This window comes from Sminthopsis crassicaudata, chromosome 3, assembly GCF_048593235.1.
Source record: "Sminthopsis crassicaudata isolate SCR6 chromosome 3, ASM4859323v1, whole genome shotgun sequence".
NCBI classification, from domain to species: Eukaryota; Metazoa; Chordata; class Mammalia; order Dasyuromorphia; family Dasyuridae; genus Sminthopsis; species Sminthopsis crassicaudata.
Window position 1 is genome coordinate 478,745,954 of NC_133619.1, and position 14,190 is coordinate 478,760,143.

At 41.6% G+C, this 14,190-nt stretch overlaps 1 protein-coding gene across 1 annotated transcript; it reads right to left on the bottom strand.

Moving 5' to 3' along the window:
- Positions 1-8,045: 8,045 nt before the first annotated feature.
- PDX1 (pancreatic and duodenal homeobox 1) lies at positions 8,046-13,981 on the bottom strand. The gene is made up of 2 exons (XM_074297441.1): positions 13,472-13,981; positions 8,046-8,847 (listed from the first exon to the last, which is right to left on the bottom strand). Exons 1-2 carry the CDS (start codon positions 13,866-13,868, stop codon positions 8,381-8,383), a joined length of 864 nt encoding a protein of 287 aa, XP_074153542.1. The 5' UTR covers positions 13,869-13,981; the 3' UTR covers positions 8,046-8,380.
- Positions 13,982-14,190: the final 209 nt, after the last annotated feature.

The window sequence follows — 14,190 nt, forward strand, 5'->3', positions numbered from 1 at the left end:
TCTAAGAACTAGCATGAATATGAATATTGAGAAGTTTACCACTAACTGATAAATTCTTTAGTTATGGCTACACTTGAAACATGAAAAAGTAGTTATGTACATTTATATAAAAGTTCACAATTATAAAGTGTTTTACATATATTACTTTGTTTTTCTCCTCATTTATAAATTTCTGTGAGGAGTATAAGTATAATTGCCTCTATTTTATGTATGAGGAAACAGTTTCAGATGGATTAACTCCCTCTGAGATCAAACAAGTGGTAAATAGTAGAGTTTAGAATGAGATTTTTTATTATAAATTTATAATGCTTTTTAAAAAATCTTGACTTCTTATTTATAAAGGTAGAGGGGGAAGAGGTTTTTCGAAAACTCTGAATGCAGAAAAAGAAAAAAAAACCTGATAATGACATTTTAAAGAAATAACCACACTTCATATACCTACAGGTAATACAAACTTATGTCATTTAGTATTGAAAGATGACATTACAGGTGTATATAGATATGGCTCAAATTTTGGAGGTACAATCCAGTTTTTATGTGTCTCAAACACATCATGACTGTCCTTTGGTTTGCAATCTTGGTTATTTGCAATAATTGAGGCTATTTTAAAGTCTCACCTATCTTTTTTTATCCAGTGCCTTTGCTCAGAAGATTTTGATAACTAATGAGCTGACTGACTGGTTTATTGCTGAGGTTTTCTTGTAGCAATAGCTCAGTGATCCAAGAGCTACATCATTGAAAGCTATAGTGAAATGGACCTTTCCTATTCTCAGTTGCCCAAGTCAGGTTGTGGCTAAACTGTACTTAATCTTTCCCCACTATCATGTCAAACTTAATAGTCATGTTAAAGTGAATAATGAGAACTAAGATTTTAATAGAACTTTGAAGTTTACAAAGTTCTTTTCTTAACAATAATCCTGGAATTATTACCGGAGTATTACTAGCATCATTGTACAGAGAAGTCATCAAGTTCTGTGAAGGACTGGAAACTAGTAAATGTCCAGAGTCCAAATCAGAACAAATGAGAAGAAATTCATAATAGGTGCTCAAAAATGCTTATTGATAAATAGTATTCCTGTCAAGGGAAAAAGGCATTTCAGAAATAAACAATAAAATAATATGTAGCACTTATGTAATCCTTTATGCTTTCATAGAGACTAATTTATTTATTCCTCAAAATAATAGAACAGGCACTATTAAACCTATTTTACAAAAGAAGAAACTGAAATTCAGATAGGTTAAGTATTTTATTCACAGCCACATTACTAAGTGGCAAGGGTGGACCTCAAACCTGGTAGACTAGTCCCAAGTATATATTTATGGCTTTGATTAGAGAGGAAATCTTAGGGAGTTTGTGGTGAAGAGTGGAGAATTTGGAACATTGAATGGCCCAGATTAGCTATTTAATGCACTTATGGGATAATCAAATATACCGCTTCTATTCTGAAGACACAGATATCTAATATCTGTGTCTTCAGAATAGAAGCGGTATATTTGATTATCTGATATCTAATATCAGTACTTGTTTAGAATGTTTTTGGCATTGGAAAAGAACCAGATTAGGAGTAATTAGACCAATTTAAAAATTATAGCCTATCTCTTACTCTACAGAGGTCAAAGGCAGAAAGAAAGGCATCAGAATATCCACAGGTGTGTGTGTGTATGTGTGTGTGTGTGTGTGTGTGTGTGTGTGTGTGTGTAAGTGCACAAAATACAAAACATATGCCAATGGACTGGAAGATGACCATAATAGAATACTATTAGTACTAGATAATACTATGAAAAAAAAATGCCGTCTAAGAGAACTATAGGGGAGAAAAAAGGAAATACTTGAATAGATTGATTCAGAATAGAGTTAGCAAAATCAGGAGAATAATACATACTGTGTATGAAATAATATAGAAGAAATTGAATGGTAACCTATCTAACCATAACAGATGATGAAATCATTCCTTTTGAATAGAGAAATGTGGGACTATTAATGTGCAATGCTGTATAGATACATTACCAGACCAGGTGGTTGTGCTAATTTTGCTTATTCTATATTACAAAGCAAAGTTTGGGAAAGGGTCAACAGAAATGAAAGGTGTGAAATTTTTAAAAGACAGCAATTGATCTTTTAAAATATCTAAGAAAGCGAATTCTGGATACCAGCCACCTGGTGCTTAATTTGACACCACTTGCACCGAAATCAGTTACCTAGAAGAAAGGGAAAATAATAAACCTCAAAATACCAAGCCTCAAATGTAAAATCAGCCTAAAAAGCCTTCCGATAGTAAGAACTTAACACTATACTGTTGGAAACGTTGAAGAATATAGTTCCTGGTAGAAGACAATCTCTGATATTGGCCGAGCTCATCTGCCTTTAGCATACTAAAATTCTAAAATGGATTATTGCTGCTGGACTAGATTTCTGGAAGCATGAGCCGAGAGTGATAAAATAGGAGAGTCTCCCCCTCATCTCCCTTTCTCTCTAAATCCCAGTCCCGCAGCTACGGTCATATTTTCACCCCACAATGCCTTAAGTCTCACTTCATCTAGCACTCTCTGAGGATTTTCAGGGGAGCAGGAGGAAAAGAAGTTAAACTTAGAATCTGGATGTGTTCCCCCACAATCCAGTCTGCACCGAACTAACTGAGAAGTAAGAGACGCGGGAATACCTGCTCTTTATTGTCTTACCTGAGACTCAGCACCGTCGGAGAATTTCTGGAGAGTCCAGCAACCATTTAGATTCTTTTTCCTCCCTTGGGATCAATAATAACAGAAAATAGGGGGCAGGGGCGGAGTTCGAGATTTCCCTCATAGGATTTTGAATGAAGATGAGAACTTGGTTATAATCCTGTTCATTGAATGCACATGGGGGTTTAGGTGATTTATAAAGAACATTGAAGCCTCACGGCTCACAGAGGCCAGTTGCCTCTGCTTGAACAAGTTCACATTTTCAATCAAGAAAATAGAAAATTAAGGAACAACCATAGCATTTCTCCTCAACTCTCTAATCTTCTGAAGCTCATATTCTCGAAGGAGATGGGGGGGGGGGGGAGGAGGGGGAAGGTGGGCTGAGGAGGCAGAGTTTTATTGAAGTATCTTTTTTTTTTTTCCTTTTAGGTTTTCTTTATTTGCGAAAACAAACGGAAGGCAATAAGGATCCTGGGAGAATGTTCTGCCAAGGGCCGTGCGGACAAAAAAAAAAAAAAAAAAAAAAAAAAAGTTTCGGAAATAATAACCTGAGGAATGCCCTATTGGAAACAAGGCAAACCGAAACGTAGGACCGTAAGTAGATGAAGAACTAGAAATGATTTCAGGATACATCACCTCCAACTCCCTCATTTCTTGCATAATGGAACTGAAGCAAGATCTCTAGAGAAAGGGATTCCAATTTGCCAAAACGGGTCTCTACTGAAAGACCCTTGGGGTCAGCGACTTCTTTTTTCACTTTCTTCCGAAGCTCACAATCAGCTTCGGAAAAAAGCCACAGACTTTTTGTTTGTTTGTTTGTATTTGTTTTTGTTTTAAGGAACAATTTCCTTACCCAATAGCGCTGCTGACGGAAAGTGGCGTGTCCTTGGACTGAGAAGAGAAAGAATTCTAACATTTATGTAGAATATAAGGTCCGGCTATTTTTATTATGATTATTATTATTAGTTTAATTAACAGGACTATTTTAGTGTGTGTTCTCTACTCGACTAGTTAGAGGTATCAGTATAATAATGGAAGAGGGAAGTAAAAAATATATGCAATATGGAGATAATAATGAGTTGGCCTCCAATTCATGTTGAAAAAGTAAATTAGCTGTTAATACGCAAAAGGAGCTGTGCATAGATAGATAGATAGATAGATAGATAGATAGATAGATAGATAGATAGATAGATAGATATAGATATATAGCATGGAGAGAGAGAGAGAGAGAGAGAGAGAGAGAGAGAGAGAGAGAGAGAGAGAGAGAGAGAGAGAGAGAGAGAGATGACTTCCTTATTAGATGTATGAAGAAATGGAACAATTAGAATTTGAATGGAAGTAACAAGGTCTTGTACTCCAGCTAATTTATTAAGAATTTAAAATATATCATTTTATTTGTGCCTCACAACAACCCTGTGAGATAGACTGGAAGTTATTAGTCCCATTTTTCGGTTGACAAAATAGACTTGGAGAGGCTAACTAGTCAAGGATGCACAACTCGAAATTTTGATTCTAAACTCAAAGCTATTTGTATTCTACCAGAAGAAATCTTCTGTGTATTTTCCTGCCCGCGATCTGGTGGCTGAGAGAGAGGTGACTTGGACCCTCATTGTTTCTTTTCCTTTTTGTTTGTTTGTTTTTCAAATCCTGAAATCAGTCTTGAAAGTGGGACAGTCCCCAGTTCTCAACTAAGGGTGAAATTACTCTTTCCAACAGGCCTGGAGCTATCAACCTTGGATTTTTGGGCACAAACCCAGAGATTTTGGGGTCTTGTTCCCCCAAAATTAAGTATCAGCCCCCAGTCCAGAAATTTGATCTCTCTTCACACTAGCCTCCTTCCTACAGTCCTAAAACACTAGCAGAAGAAATACAGGATGATTGCGTTCAACGCGAGAAAAGGGCTAAAAGTCCTAACTCGCTTCTGACACAAGTCACTCAGCTGCTGGTAATTGTATTTTGTATTTGATACCTTTATCAAAGACCAAGTTCCAGTCTGCTTCCCTGAAGGATTTTACGGCAAAAGCGAAATCACCTTGCCTTTGATACACAGACTAGGGTTATCAGAAAGGCTTTCTCCAGCCTCAGGGGGGAAAGCCGGATTCGTTTTGGATTCGAGGAGTCAACAATTGGAACATATTTTCCCCCCATCCCATTTCCATTCCTTAACGTTGTCATAGATTTAGGTGCTTTCTTGCTCTTCAGTCTCTGTCCCCTCTCTTCCCTCCTCTCCCTTAATTCCCACACTCCGGCTTGGAGCCATTGGGAAAAGCTGATTTCGGGGTTCCACAGCGACGGTCAGAAGTCCTTTTCCTTTTTTATAAAAAGGAATCTGGGGAGGTCTTTGGGACATTATCGGGATGACAAGATTCAAAATTCTTTTTAGACGCTCTAGAAAGGAAAGTGGTGCTGACCTAGCTATCGTGGACCCCTGCATTCTATCTTCCCACTCACTGTCATTCCTTCCTCGAGTGCGCTTTAGTTCTCCCGTGGGGAGTTCATCTAATCCGGTTCCTCTATGCAGTGCGGAGCGAAGGAATTAAGAGTTCTACCGGAATGCTCTGGATCTAGACTCGTGGCTGTCTCGGGACTCGCAAGGATCTTGCGGTTCTCGGACGCCCCTAAACCAGAGCTGAGAAATTATGGGTGCTGGAAAAATTTTCTTCTGAATCCTCACCTCCTCTTTCTGTTCTTTCCAGGGCAAAAGCCTACTTAACATCTAGGGGAAAGAACCGCCTCAGGTTATCGGGATTAACCCAGGGAAGCTGAAGAGGAAGATTTAACCAGAGCATCCCCGAGTCTTGGGGGCTAGCTCATTCCTTTGAAGACGCTGGCATCCCTCAGTTACCAGTTCGGGTACTGGCTACGTCCACCCGCCACTTGGGAAAAGGAAGAGAAGAGGAGGAACTCGAGACAATGGTAGAGGACCACTTCTGTAGGGCTAAAATACTGATAATTCACAACTTTGGCCTCAGAATCTGTATGACTGAAGGGCTGTGATCCCAGCATCCCAGAGTCGCATGTTATTCGCTGTCTAAATGAAAGCACCGAAGAAAGGCAGAGGAAGAGACTCCGAGGTCCTGAAGCCAGTTTTCTATCACTGCTCTTACTAGCTGTGAATTCCCTTTGTTCTTGGTGCTCTCTCTCTTACCCCGTAGTCAGATAACCAGAGCCCTGGGGCGGGAGATACACAATTGTTTTAGTCTAACTATTAGCCCTGGGTCTGCAAAGAGAAAGGATCTGGGTTTAAATTCCACCCATATTGCTGCCAATGTGACCTTGTACCATTCACTTGATTTCACTGGGTCTCAGTTTCCACATTACATAAAATTAGGGGGTTCGACTAAATAACTCGCCGAGGTCTTTTCCAGCTCTATATCTTTGAACCCCGATGGTATTCTTCTAAAGATAAGAGGCAAGATAAAGAGTGAGGGTCCTAGAAGTCTTCAAGTGTATTCTAATCCAAATCTGTTAGCAACCAGACCGGAGATTTAGATTATTCTTGAAATCTGGAGACTTTAACATTTTTTTTTTTTTTTGGAAGGACCTTAAAGAGAGTATGGGAACTTTTTCTTTGTTTTTACTGTTTAAAGATAGCCTTAGTAGGCCGATTCATTTTGGGGTTAGTCTATTAAGTGGGAAGACAATTCTCTACAAAAATGGGTTTCAATTTCCAGATAGGTTTCATTGTGTCATCATATACTTACCTCTTCACTGTTCATCCATGGATTATCTATTTTGTGGGTTAGCCAGCAGGCAATGTTAAATTCCATACCAATTATTTTCCTTTATTTTCCTATCCCCTCCTTTACTACCTTTACCCTGATTATTCAGTATTCCAGGGGTGTATGGGAAAGTAACCTATAATGAATCCTCACAAACCCAATCCAAATCAAAAAAGTACCTATTATAAAATTTAAATAAAAAAAAAACAGCTGCTAATTCTCCATCTCTTAGATGACTTTATATTTTTCCCTAACAAAATTAAACTGCTCTTTAAGACTGCTTTGATAAGCTAAATCTCTTTAAAGATGAGAGGGGAGCAGAATTTCATTTCTACATTAAAAATGTTTTATTGAATGTTTTTCAGAAACATTACCTGTGTCGTGTGTGTCTGGCACCACTGAATGAACCCAAAATCATATAGAGCCTTTCATAAAGTACTACTAAATTATTTCTTTAAAAAAAAAAAAAAGAGGCAGAATGACAGCTGATGAGAGATCTGGACTAGGAGGCAGAAAGAGCTGGATTCAAGTCTAGCTTCTGATTCTTAGCTGGATGACTCCAGGTAACTTTAACCTTTCCTTGATATTAAGATTCTTAGCAGCAGAGCAGATTCTGATTTGAGGTGATTGAGGGAGTTTGGTGACTAAAGTTCCCTATGAAAATATAACACAAATTTGTTCTTCTCTTCCTGCTAATCCACAGCAAAATAACATAAAGATGCTGAAACTTTATATATATATATATATATATGTATATATATATGTGTGTGTGTGTGTGTGTATACACACTATATATGTATATATTATGTATATAAACATTATATATGTATAAATGTGTATGTATGTCTGTCAATGCAAATACCGAGCTTCCATCTCCAGCAGATATTCACAGCTCCCCTTAGTGACACACTTAAAATTTTTCATGAACTCAAGAAAAATCCAGGTTTATCTTCATCAGGGATTCCTCCAATGCTCTGCCCTCCAATGCTCTGCTTTGGGGTATAACTAGAAATCATTAAAGATAAAGATTCAACTTAATCTTGTTCAAGGGGTGTTTGCTTAGGAGCCTCCCAATTGCCCACTCCTGTCTTTTCCTCTGCTGACGTGCTCTATGTTTGAGAGCAGAAGGCAGGAGAGAATGAAGAATAGATACAGAAGAATCTTCTGTCCACTTCCCCTCCTTTTACAGCACTTTCTCCCTCATATTCCGTAATTTCTTCATCCTCAGGAAAAGGGATGATCATTGGGTGACAATTTTTGAGATTGCTCAAATAAGTTTGTTTTTAAACTTCAAATGCAACACTTTTTCTATAACCTGATACACCAACTGCGTTAAAAACGACGTCGGCCACAGCTTTCCACTGGTGCTAAACTAGAAACAATCATCTATGAAAATGATTCATTCTAGGTCTAAGCAATCATATTTTGGACAGCAAAGATTTTAAGATGAATAATATAGTTATTAGGGACATGCCGATTTTCCGATTCCCTCACCTCCCCTTCCTGCAGCCCTGTGCGTGGGCAGTAGCAAACATCGGCCCATAAATGTGGCAGATCACAGTTTAATTTAATTTACTTTTATTGCGAAGAGTCTGCTCTTAGGGATACGGTCCTAGCAGACTCCCCGGAGCTTGGCTCGGGGCATCCTGTTAAGAAGTTTCAGAGGCATCTGCCAGGCTTGTGACTCAAAGCAAAACCACATTGCTCCAGTCACTTCAAGGCAGTTTCAGAAAAAGAATCTAAAAATTTTAAATAAAAAAAATTTCAATTTCTTTTTCTCTTTCTCCGGATGTTTGTGCGCAAAAGTTTGCGAACACAAGGCTGCGCGGTCTCTCTCCTTTCGACTCAGTGGCTGAGTTCCGCTGTGGAGGGTGGGGTGTGGCACTATTTCCTGACTCCAGCCCCCAGCAAATAGACACCCGGGGCTCGCTAGTCCTGATATCCTCCTTTCTAGAGGGTTTTGAAGTGCGCCCAAACTTTCACCGAGATTCCTGCGGCCGTGCGGCCTGGGCGCTCGGGCACTGGGGCTGGGGCTGGGGAGAGATGCTAAGGCTGGGAGGCATTCTCCCTTCCCGGGCTGAGGCAGCGGCAGGGGAAATGGACTGCACGGTCACCCCCGAAGGTTGTTGTAGTAGCTCTTCTTTGGCCCCCTCCCCAGAGGACACTACGCAGTCCTGCTCCGGCTCCTTGCCGCCAGCCCCGGTTCCTGCCCCTGTTACCCCACCTCGCTTCTTGTCCTCTTCTTTTTTCCACTTCATCCGGCGGTTCTGGAACCAGATCTTGATGTGCCGTTCGGTCAAGTTCAGCATGACGGCCAGTTCTACTCGGCGCGGGCGAGAGATGTACTTGTTAAAGAGGAATTCCTTCTCCAGCTCTAGCAGCTGCGCCCTCGTATAGGCAGTCCGCGTGCGCTTGTTCTCCTCCGGCTCCACCACATAGGAGCCGCCTGTCAGAGACCGGACGAACTCACGTTAGTGACATTCTCTTTTAGCCCTTACAGCCGACCCACACCATCAACACAGATTTAAACTGCAACCGTCTGGTATGTGGTGGGTTTCGTTATTTCACTTTCCCATCACAGCTACCGCTAATTATAGTTACTACTAAGTTATATGTCTATCTTTTAAGTTTGCAAAGAATTTTCCCTACTATGTAACTTCACAAAATCCCTGGGTGCTACAGACATTTCTAATCCTATTTTGTATAAGAGGGGAAAAAAGGTTATTCCTGTCAATTCTGTCGTTTTTGGTTTGGTCTTTTTTTTTTTTTTTTTGTTTTTTTTTTGTTTTTTTTTTTTTTGGACAATGTGATTTCACTGACTTAACGAGTTCCCGGTGAGGGAATGCAGACTTGAAACTTTCCGTTTATAATCCCGAAAAGAGATGGTTGCCTGGAAGCATTGAGAATCTAAATGATTTATTCCCTCAGACTCACCCCGGCTGAGAGTGTGCCAGGTCGGACTTGAATGCTAGGCTTTCTGATTTTGGAGACAGGTTTTCTACCCATTAACCCACTCATCTTTTGGGATTACTAGGTTCATGCATCTTCTATCTACACAGTTTTCAATAACAGTCCAACCAACTGATTGACTACACTCGAAGTTCTAGGGTTAGGCTTATTTATATCCCGTAGAATTGTGCAGCAATGGATGGCGTCCTATAGAATAACAGCTTCCAAACCCAACCAAATTCAGCTCCCTTGAGCCGAGACTGGGAAACCGCCACAGAGAAAGTGTAGACGTTGAGAGCCAGGCCTCATCTCTTTCCTGGTTCCTCTGAGGTCTGAAGGGATGGGCTGAAGGAGGAAGCTGAAAGGACTGCTGTCTAACTTCTATCAAGCATCAGCGTCCCCAGAAGTGGTCACCGATTAGGGCGAAAGTTATATTTCTCATGTAGTTTAGGGGAATGGTGTCTCAGTAGCTCGGGTGGGATTTTTCTTACTATCGAATTAAATAATAAACTATTCTTTTAGCATGAGGGCGAAATTCTCCATTAAAAGGTTCAAGAGAGGAAATGGGTTTTACCCCGTGGGGATTTGGCTTACTTCCATTCAAGTTTTTTCCTTTGAACTGAACTAGGAGACCTTGGGAAATGTTCAGGGAATTAGTATTGAAAGAGAGGGAGTCAGTTTAGTTTTACTAATCAGAAAAACCCTGATTAAGCTCTAAACGAAAGAGGGAATAGGAAGTGTAAAAAAAAAAAAAAAGTCTAAAGAAAAACTGAATAACAATTTCCCCATCCTACATCCAGAAAAAACACACAACAACAACAACAACAACAACAATGCAGGAACTTGGGGAAGGGAAGATGCCTTGCTTTTAATGAGGTTTGATTTCCAAAAGTCTCACAACTTGGAAGCAGACTCAGGCCCAGAGCAGAAGTAAAACTATCCCTCCCCTCTACTTTCCCTCTCACACTCCCCCTTCCACAAAAAAACTTCCCTACCTCCTTAGTGGAAGACATAATTCAAATCAAATCCACATTTCATTGTTACGAGAATCTGGAGATGCCATGATCCTTTCCAAGACTATATATAAGAGAAGGCCTGTTAGTCTGTGTGTGAGCACCCCCTCCTCCAAAATGATATCCAATGCAGAAATACTTAGCTTACTTTTATGAGCTTCGGTATTTCTGTGACCCACTTCACCGTTAAACTTGACGGCACCAGCAGAGTTTTGAGCTCCACTGCCACAAAATGGCAGTCAAAAACTATTGTGGTTAATTTTGTTTTAAAGGCTCTCTGCAAGTTACTCCTACTCTCCAGCTCTCATTTTGACTGGGTTATTAATATTCTCTGTTTACACAAATTCAAAAGCAGCAAGCAAAACTTCTGTTCTCCTGGCTCATTGCAGGGAACCCAGAACTCAGGAGATGCTATAGGAAAGGATCCTAGGGGACATCAATAAGCAATATAGGTTCTGTAATGTAAGCATGGCTAATCATCTTTATTGTCAATAATTTCTACTTGTCATGGCCATTTGGAATGATGAACATGACTGGTCTCTAAGTTTTCTAGAAGCTCTGGCTATGAAACTTTAATACTATGATATAATAGAGGTAGGTTGGAGTCCATTGCTGCCTAGAAGCCAGGAGACAATTTTTGAACACTATCATCTGGTTATCCTCTACTTCTTCAGACTCCCCACTTCCATCACACTCTAGCCATTTTCTAAGCTCATAGATTTCTTATTCTTCAGACATTCCAAGAGGATAAGGCCTAAGGCCAACTCCCTGCATGTAACTTGAGAGAGAAAGGGGGGAGGAGAAAAAGAGAAAAAGAGGCAAGGAAGGAGAGTCCCTACATGGTGGTCTATTCTTCCTGTGACTCTGGTTCCAAGTGGAAATTTACTGATTTATTTTATCTCGAGTAAGATTTTATGTCAAGATCACTGGCAGGAAATTCGATTAGGAGGGAACTCAGATGAAAGGACCGGATCCATCTCTGATTGAAAGATTTATCCTTTTTATCCTACTGGTTTCTCCTTGCTCCTTTATTCCTTCTTAGTGTCTCCCATGGTCCAGGAGAAATTGTCCTCTATCTGAGGGATTTTTTTTTTTTTTTTTACTTTGACTTTGCCCTTGCCCCTGATTCCAAACTTCACTTCAAAATCATCTTTACCCTACTGTTTCCCTTCATAGGAGGAATAATTATTCCAGGACAGTAACAAGGCAGGGTCCCATGGTTTTAAGTTTCTGAACATCTTCACCCCCCCACCCCAGCCTGAGTGCATAATGGAAAGGAGCAGGATTGGGGGATTGGAGTGGAAGTGTAGATTGGGTCTGACTGGAAGGTTCCCCTGAGGATTTACTTGTCCACAATTAGAGGGGAGGGCTTGGAATTCACAGCCTCCTTTCATTCCCAAGAAAAACTTTCCATCTTCCAACCCATGAGATCTGAAGTCTTTCTTCGAAGTAGAAGAACTCTGTACATCACTTTCAAGAAACTGGGACAACTTTTCTTAGAACATTCCCACTAGAAAAAATGACAATAAAACCCTAAACCTTCATTTCATTTTAGGGCTAATCCTAGCTGCATTTCTTTCTAGCTTGACTCTTCCTCCAGGCCCTGTAGCAAAAATAAAAGAAAAAATCCCTAAATATGTGGTATCCCAAATGCCAGTATCCCGCTTCTATTGAAATCCTACTTTTCCCACTCAGCCTTCCCTCTCTCAGGCCAGGCCACCACGCCAAGCCTGGGTGAAAGGAGCCAGTGATTTCTCTATGAGCTCAGTAGAGAGACTGTCCCCCCTTCTCTCAACTGTCTATTTGAAAGAAAGGATTAATGAAATATTTGCAGTGCAGGTGTGACCAGAAGTGCACCAGTCCAGATGCGATAACATTGTGCAGCTACTGAGACAGAGACTGGCTGTGCGGCAGCTGAACTCTCAACCTGGGCTTCTCAGGGGACGGGGGAGGGGTGGAGTGGGCAAGAGTGAGGAACGGAATGATCCAGGGCTCATACAGCCCTGCCCAGAAGCCTCGTCCCTTTGGGGGATAGCTAGGTTACTTGCCACCCCACCACTGGTTCCTTCTTAATTTTCAGTGAAGGAGATCTTGACCCTGGCACCAATTTTGTTGTTCCAGGAACCTTGCAAAGGGGTGAGTACAGGCTTCTTGACACCCCCCTCCCACAGTGATAGAATCTCACTGCTCTATCTCAACAATACTCTCAAACTGTCTATTGAGAAGCAAGTATGGTAAGGCTTTATTAATCTTAGGATCTCAGAACAAAAAAAGCTCCTAGACATAAATGATCTTCCAAGCTGCTTCCAGTACCATTCTCTGACTTTTCTGGAATAGGACAAAATGCAGGGAGAAGAACACTGTGCCCAGTTCCTATTTCTTTTCCCTGACTCTGGACACCCCTTCCAGCTTCCTTTTTCATCCTTGAATGTTGTTTTTCTTTTCCCGGTCCCATTGCTGGAATAACCATTAGTCATGCGTAAAATTCTCCCTTCCCTAGTGAAGTAGTCTAAACCAGAAAATTCTAAAGCAGGCATAATGGTGTAAGGCCTGACGTGTCACCTACAATCAATACGTGAGTGTGTTACTAATTACCACTGTGCATCTCAGCATTAACTTAGTTATCACCAATCTGTGTTATTGTCTGCTACTGTTGTTTGATTAGGGCTGTGTGGGCCACTACCTGGTAGGGCCCTGCATTCTTGCACTGCACCTGGCCTGTGGCTTTGGGCCTCTTTTCTCCAGATATGGGCAGGCACGTAAGGGAATCACGCTGACTTCTAAGTCCATTACGTGCTTGCTATCTGGAGAAAAACATCTGACAGTAAATGGGGAGATCAGATGATAAATGGGGGTGAGCTAGGTGGATGTTTTGTTTTTGTTTAGGAGGTTCAAAATTTTTTTCCCCTTTAAACAGGAAATGCGCAAAGACGTCATATAGTTTTTCCGCCAAGATCCAGAGGGGATGTCGTGCAAGAAAGAGGCGATGGAGGTGTAGACTAAATGCAAACCGACGGGGTTATGAAGTGGTTGAACTAAATTCTGATGGAAAGGAATCAAGTAAAGTGGACAAGAAGGGGAACGTGAAACAAAAACAACTAAGCTTACCGGTCCATTGCCCTTTCCATGCATGAGACTTGGTCGATTTCATCCATGGGAAAGGCAGTTGAATTCTGCTGGGCTCCTCCAGAGTCGCGGATTCAGTCCCATCTGCGAAGGGGATAGTTTGCTGGTGCGGGTGAGGAAGCTGAGAGGGATGGTGGAGATGGAGATGGGAGACCCCTGGGTCCTCTGTGATCGGGGGCACTTCATAAGGGGAAATATCCGGAGGGCTGCCCTGCTCCAGGGCGCTTAGGGTCCCTGGGTAAGGGGGTTGCGGCTGCTGACGCCCCATGTAAAGACACGCCGGGGGGCTGGGGCTGTAATCCTGCACCTGGCACCTCTGAAACACGCACGATTCTTTGTAGAGCTGGGTGGCAGCGTAGTACTGCTCCTCGGCATTCATGACTGGAAAGGGACCAGGCGATGCAAGGGAGTTCTACGTCGAGTATTAGTCCCGCAGTTCCCCTATGTCACTTAGCTACTATCCCCCGCCCACAGCCCTTCGGCTCCTCGCACTTGTCCAGCTCACTTTGACAGCTTCGTGAGGTTTTCACCAGAACCCAGAGAGGTGACCGAGACTCAATGCTCAGCGCCTCGGTTCCATAGGCTCCGCAGCAACCCACGTGGCCCCGCCTAGGGTCCTCATTGGACCAGCCAACTCCCTTAAAAAGGATATTCCAGGTAACTGAAATCCCCAGCTTCCTCGAGTTTGTTTCGTTTTCCAC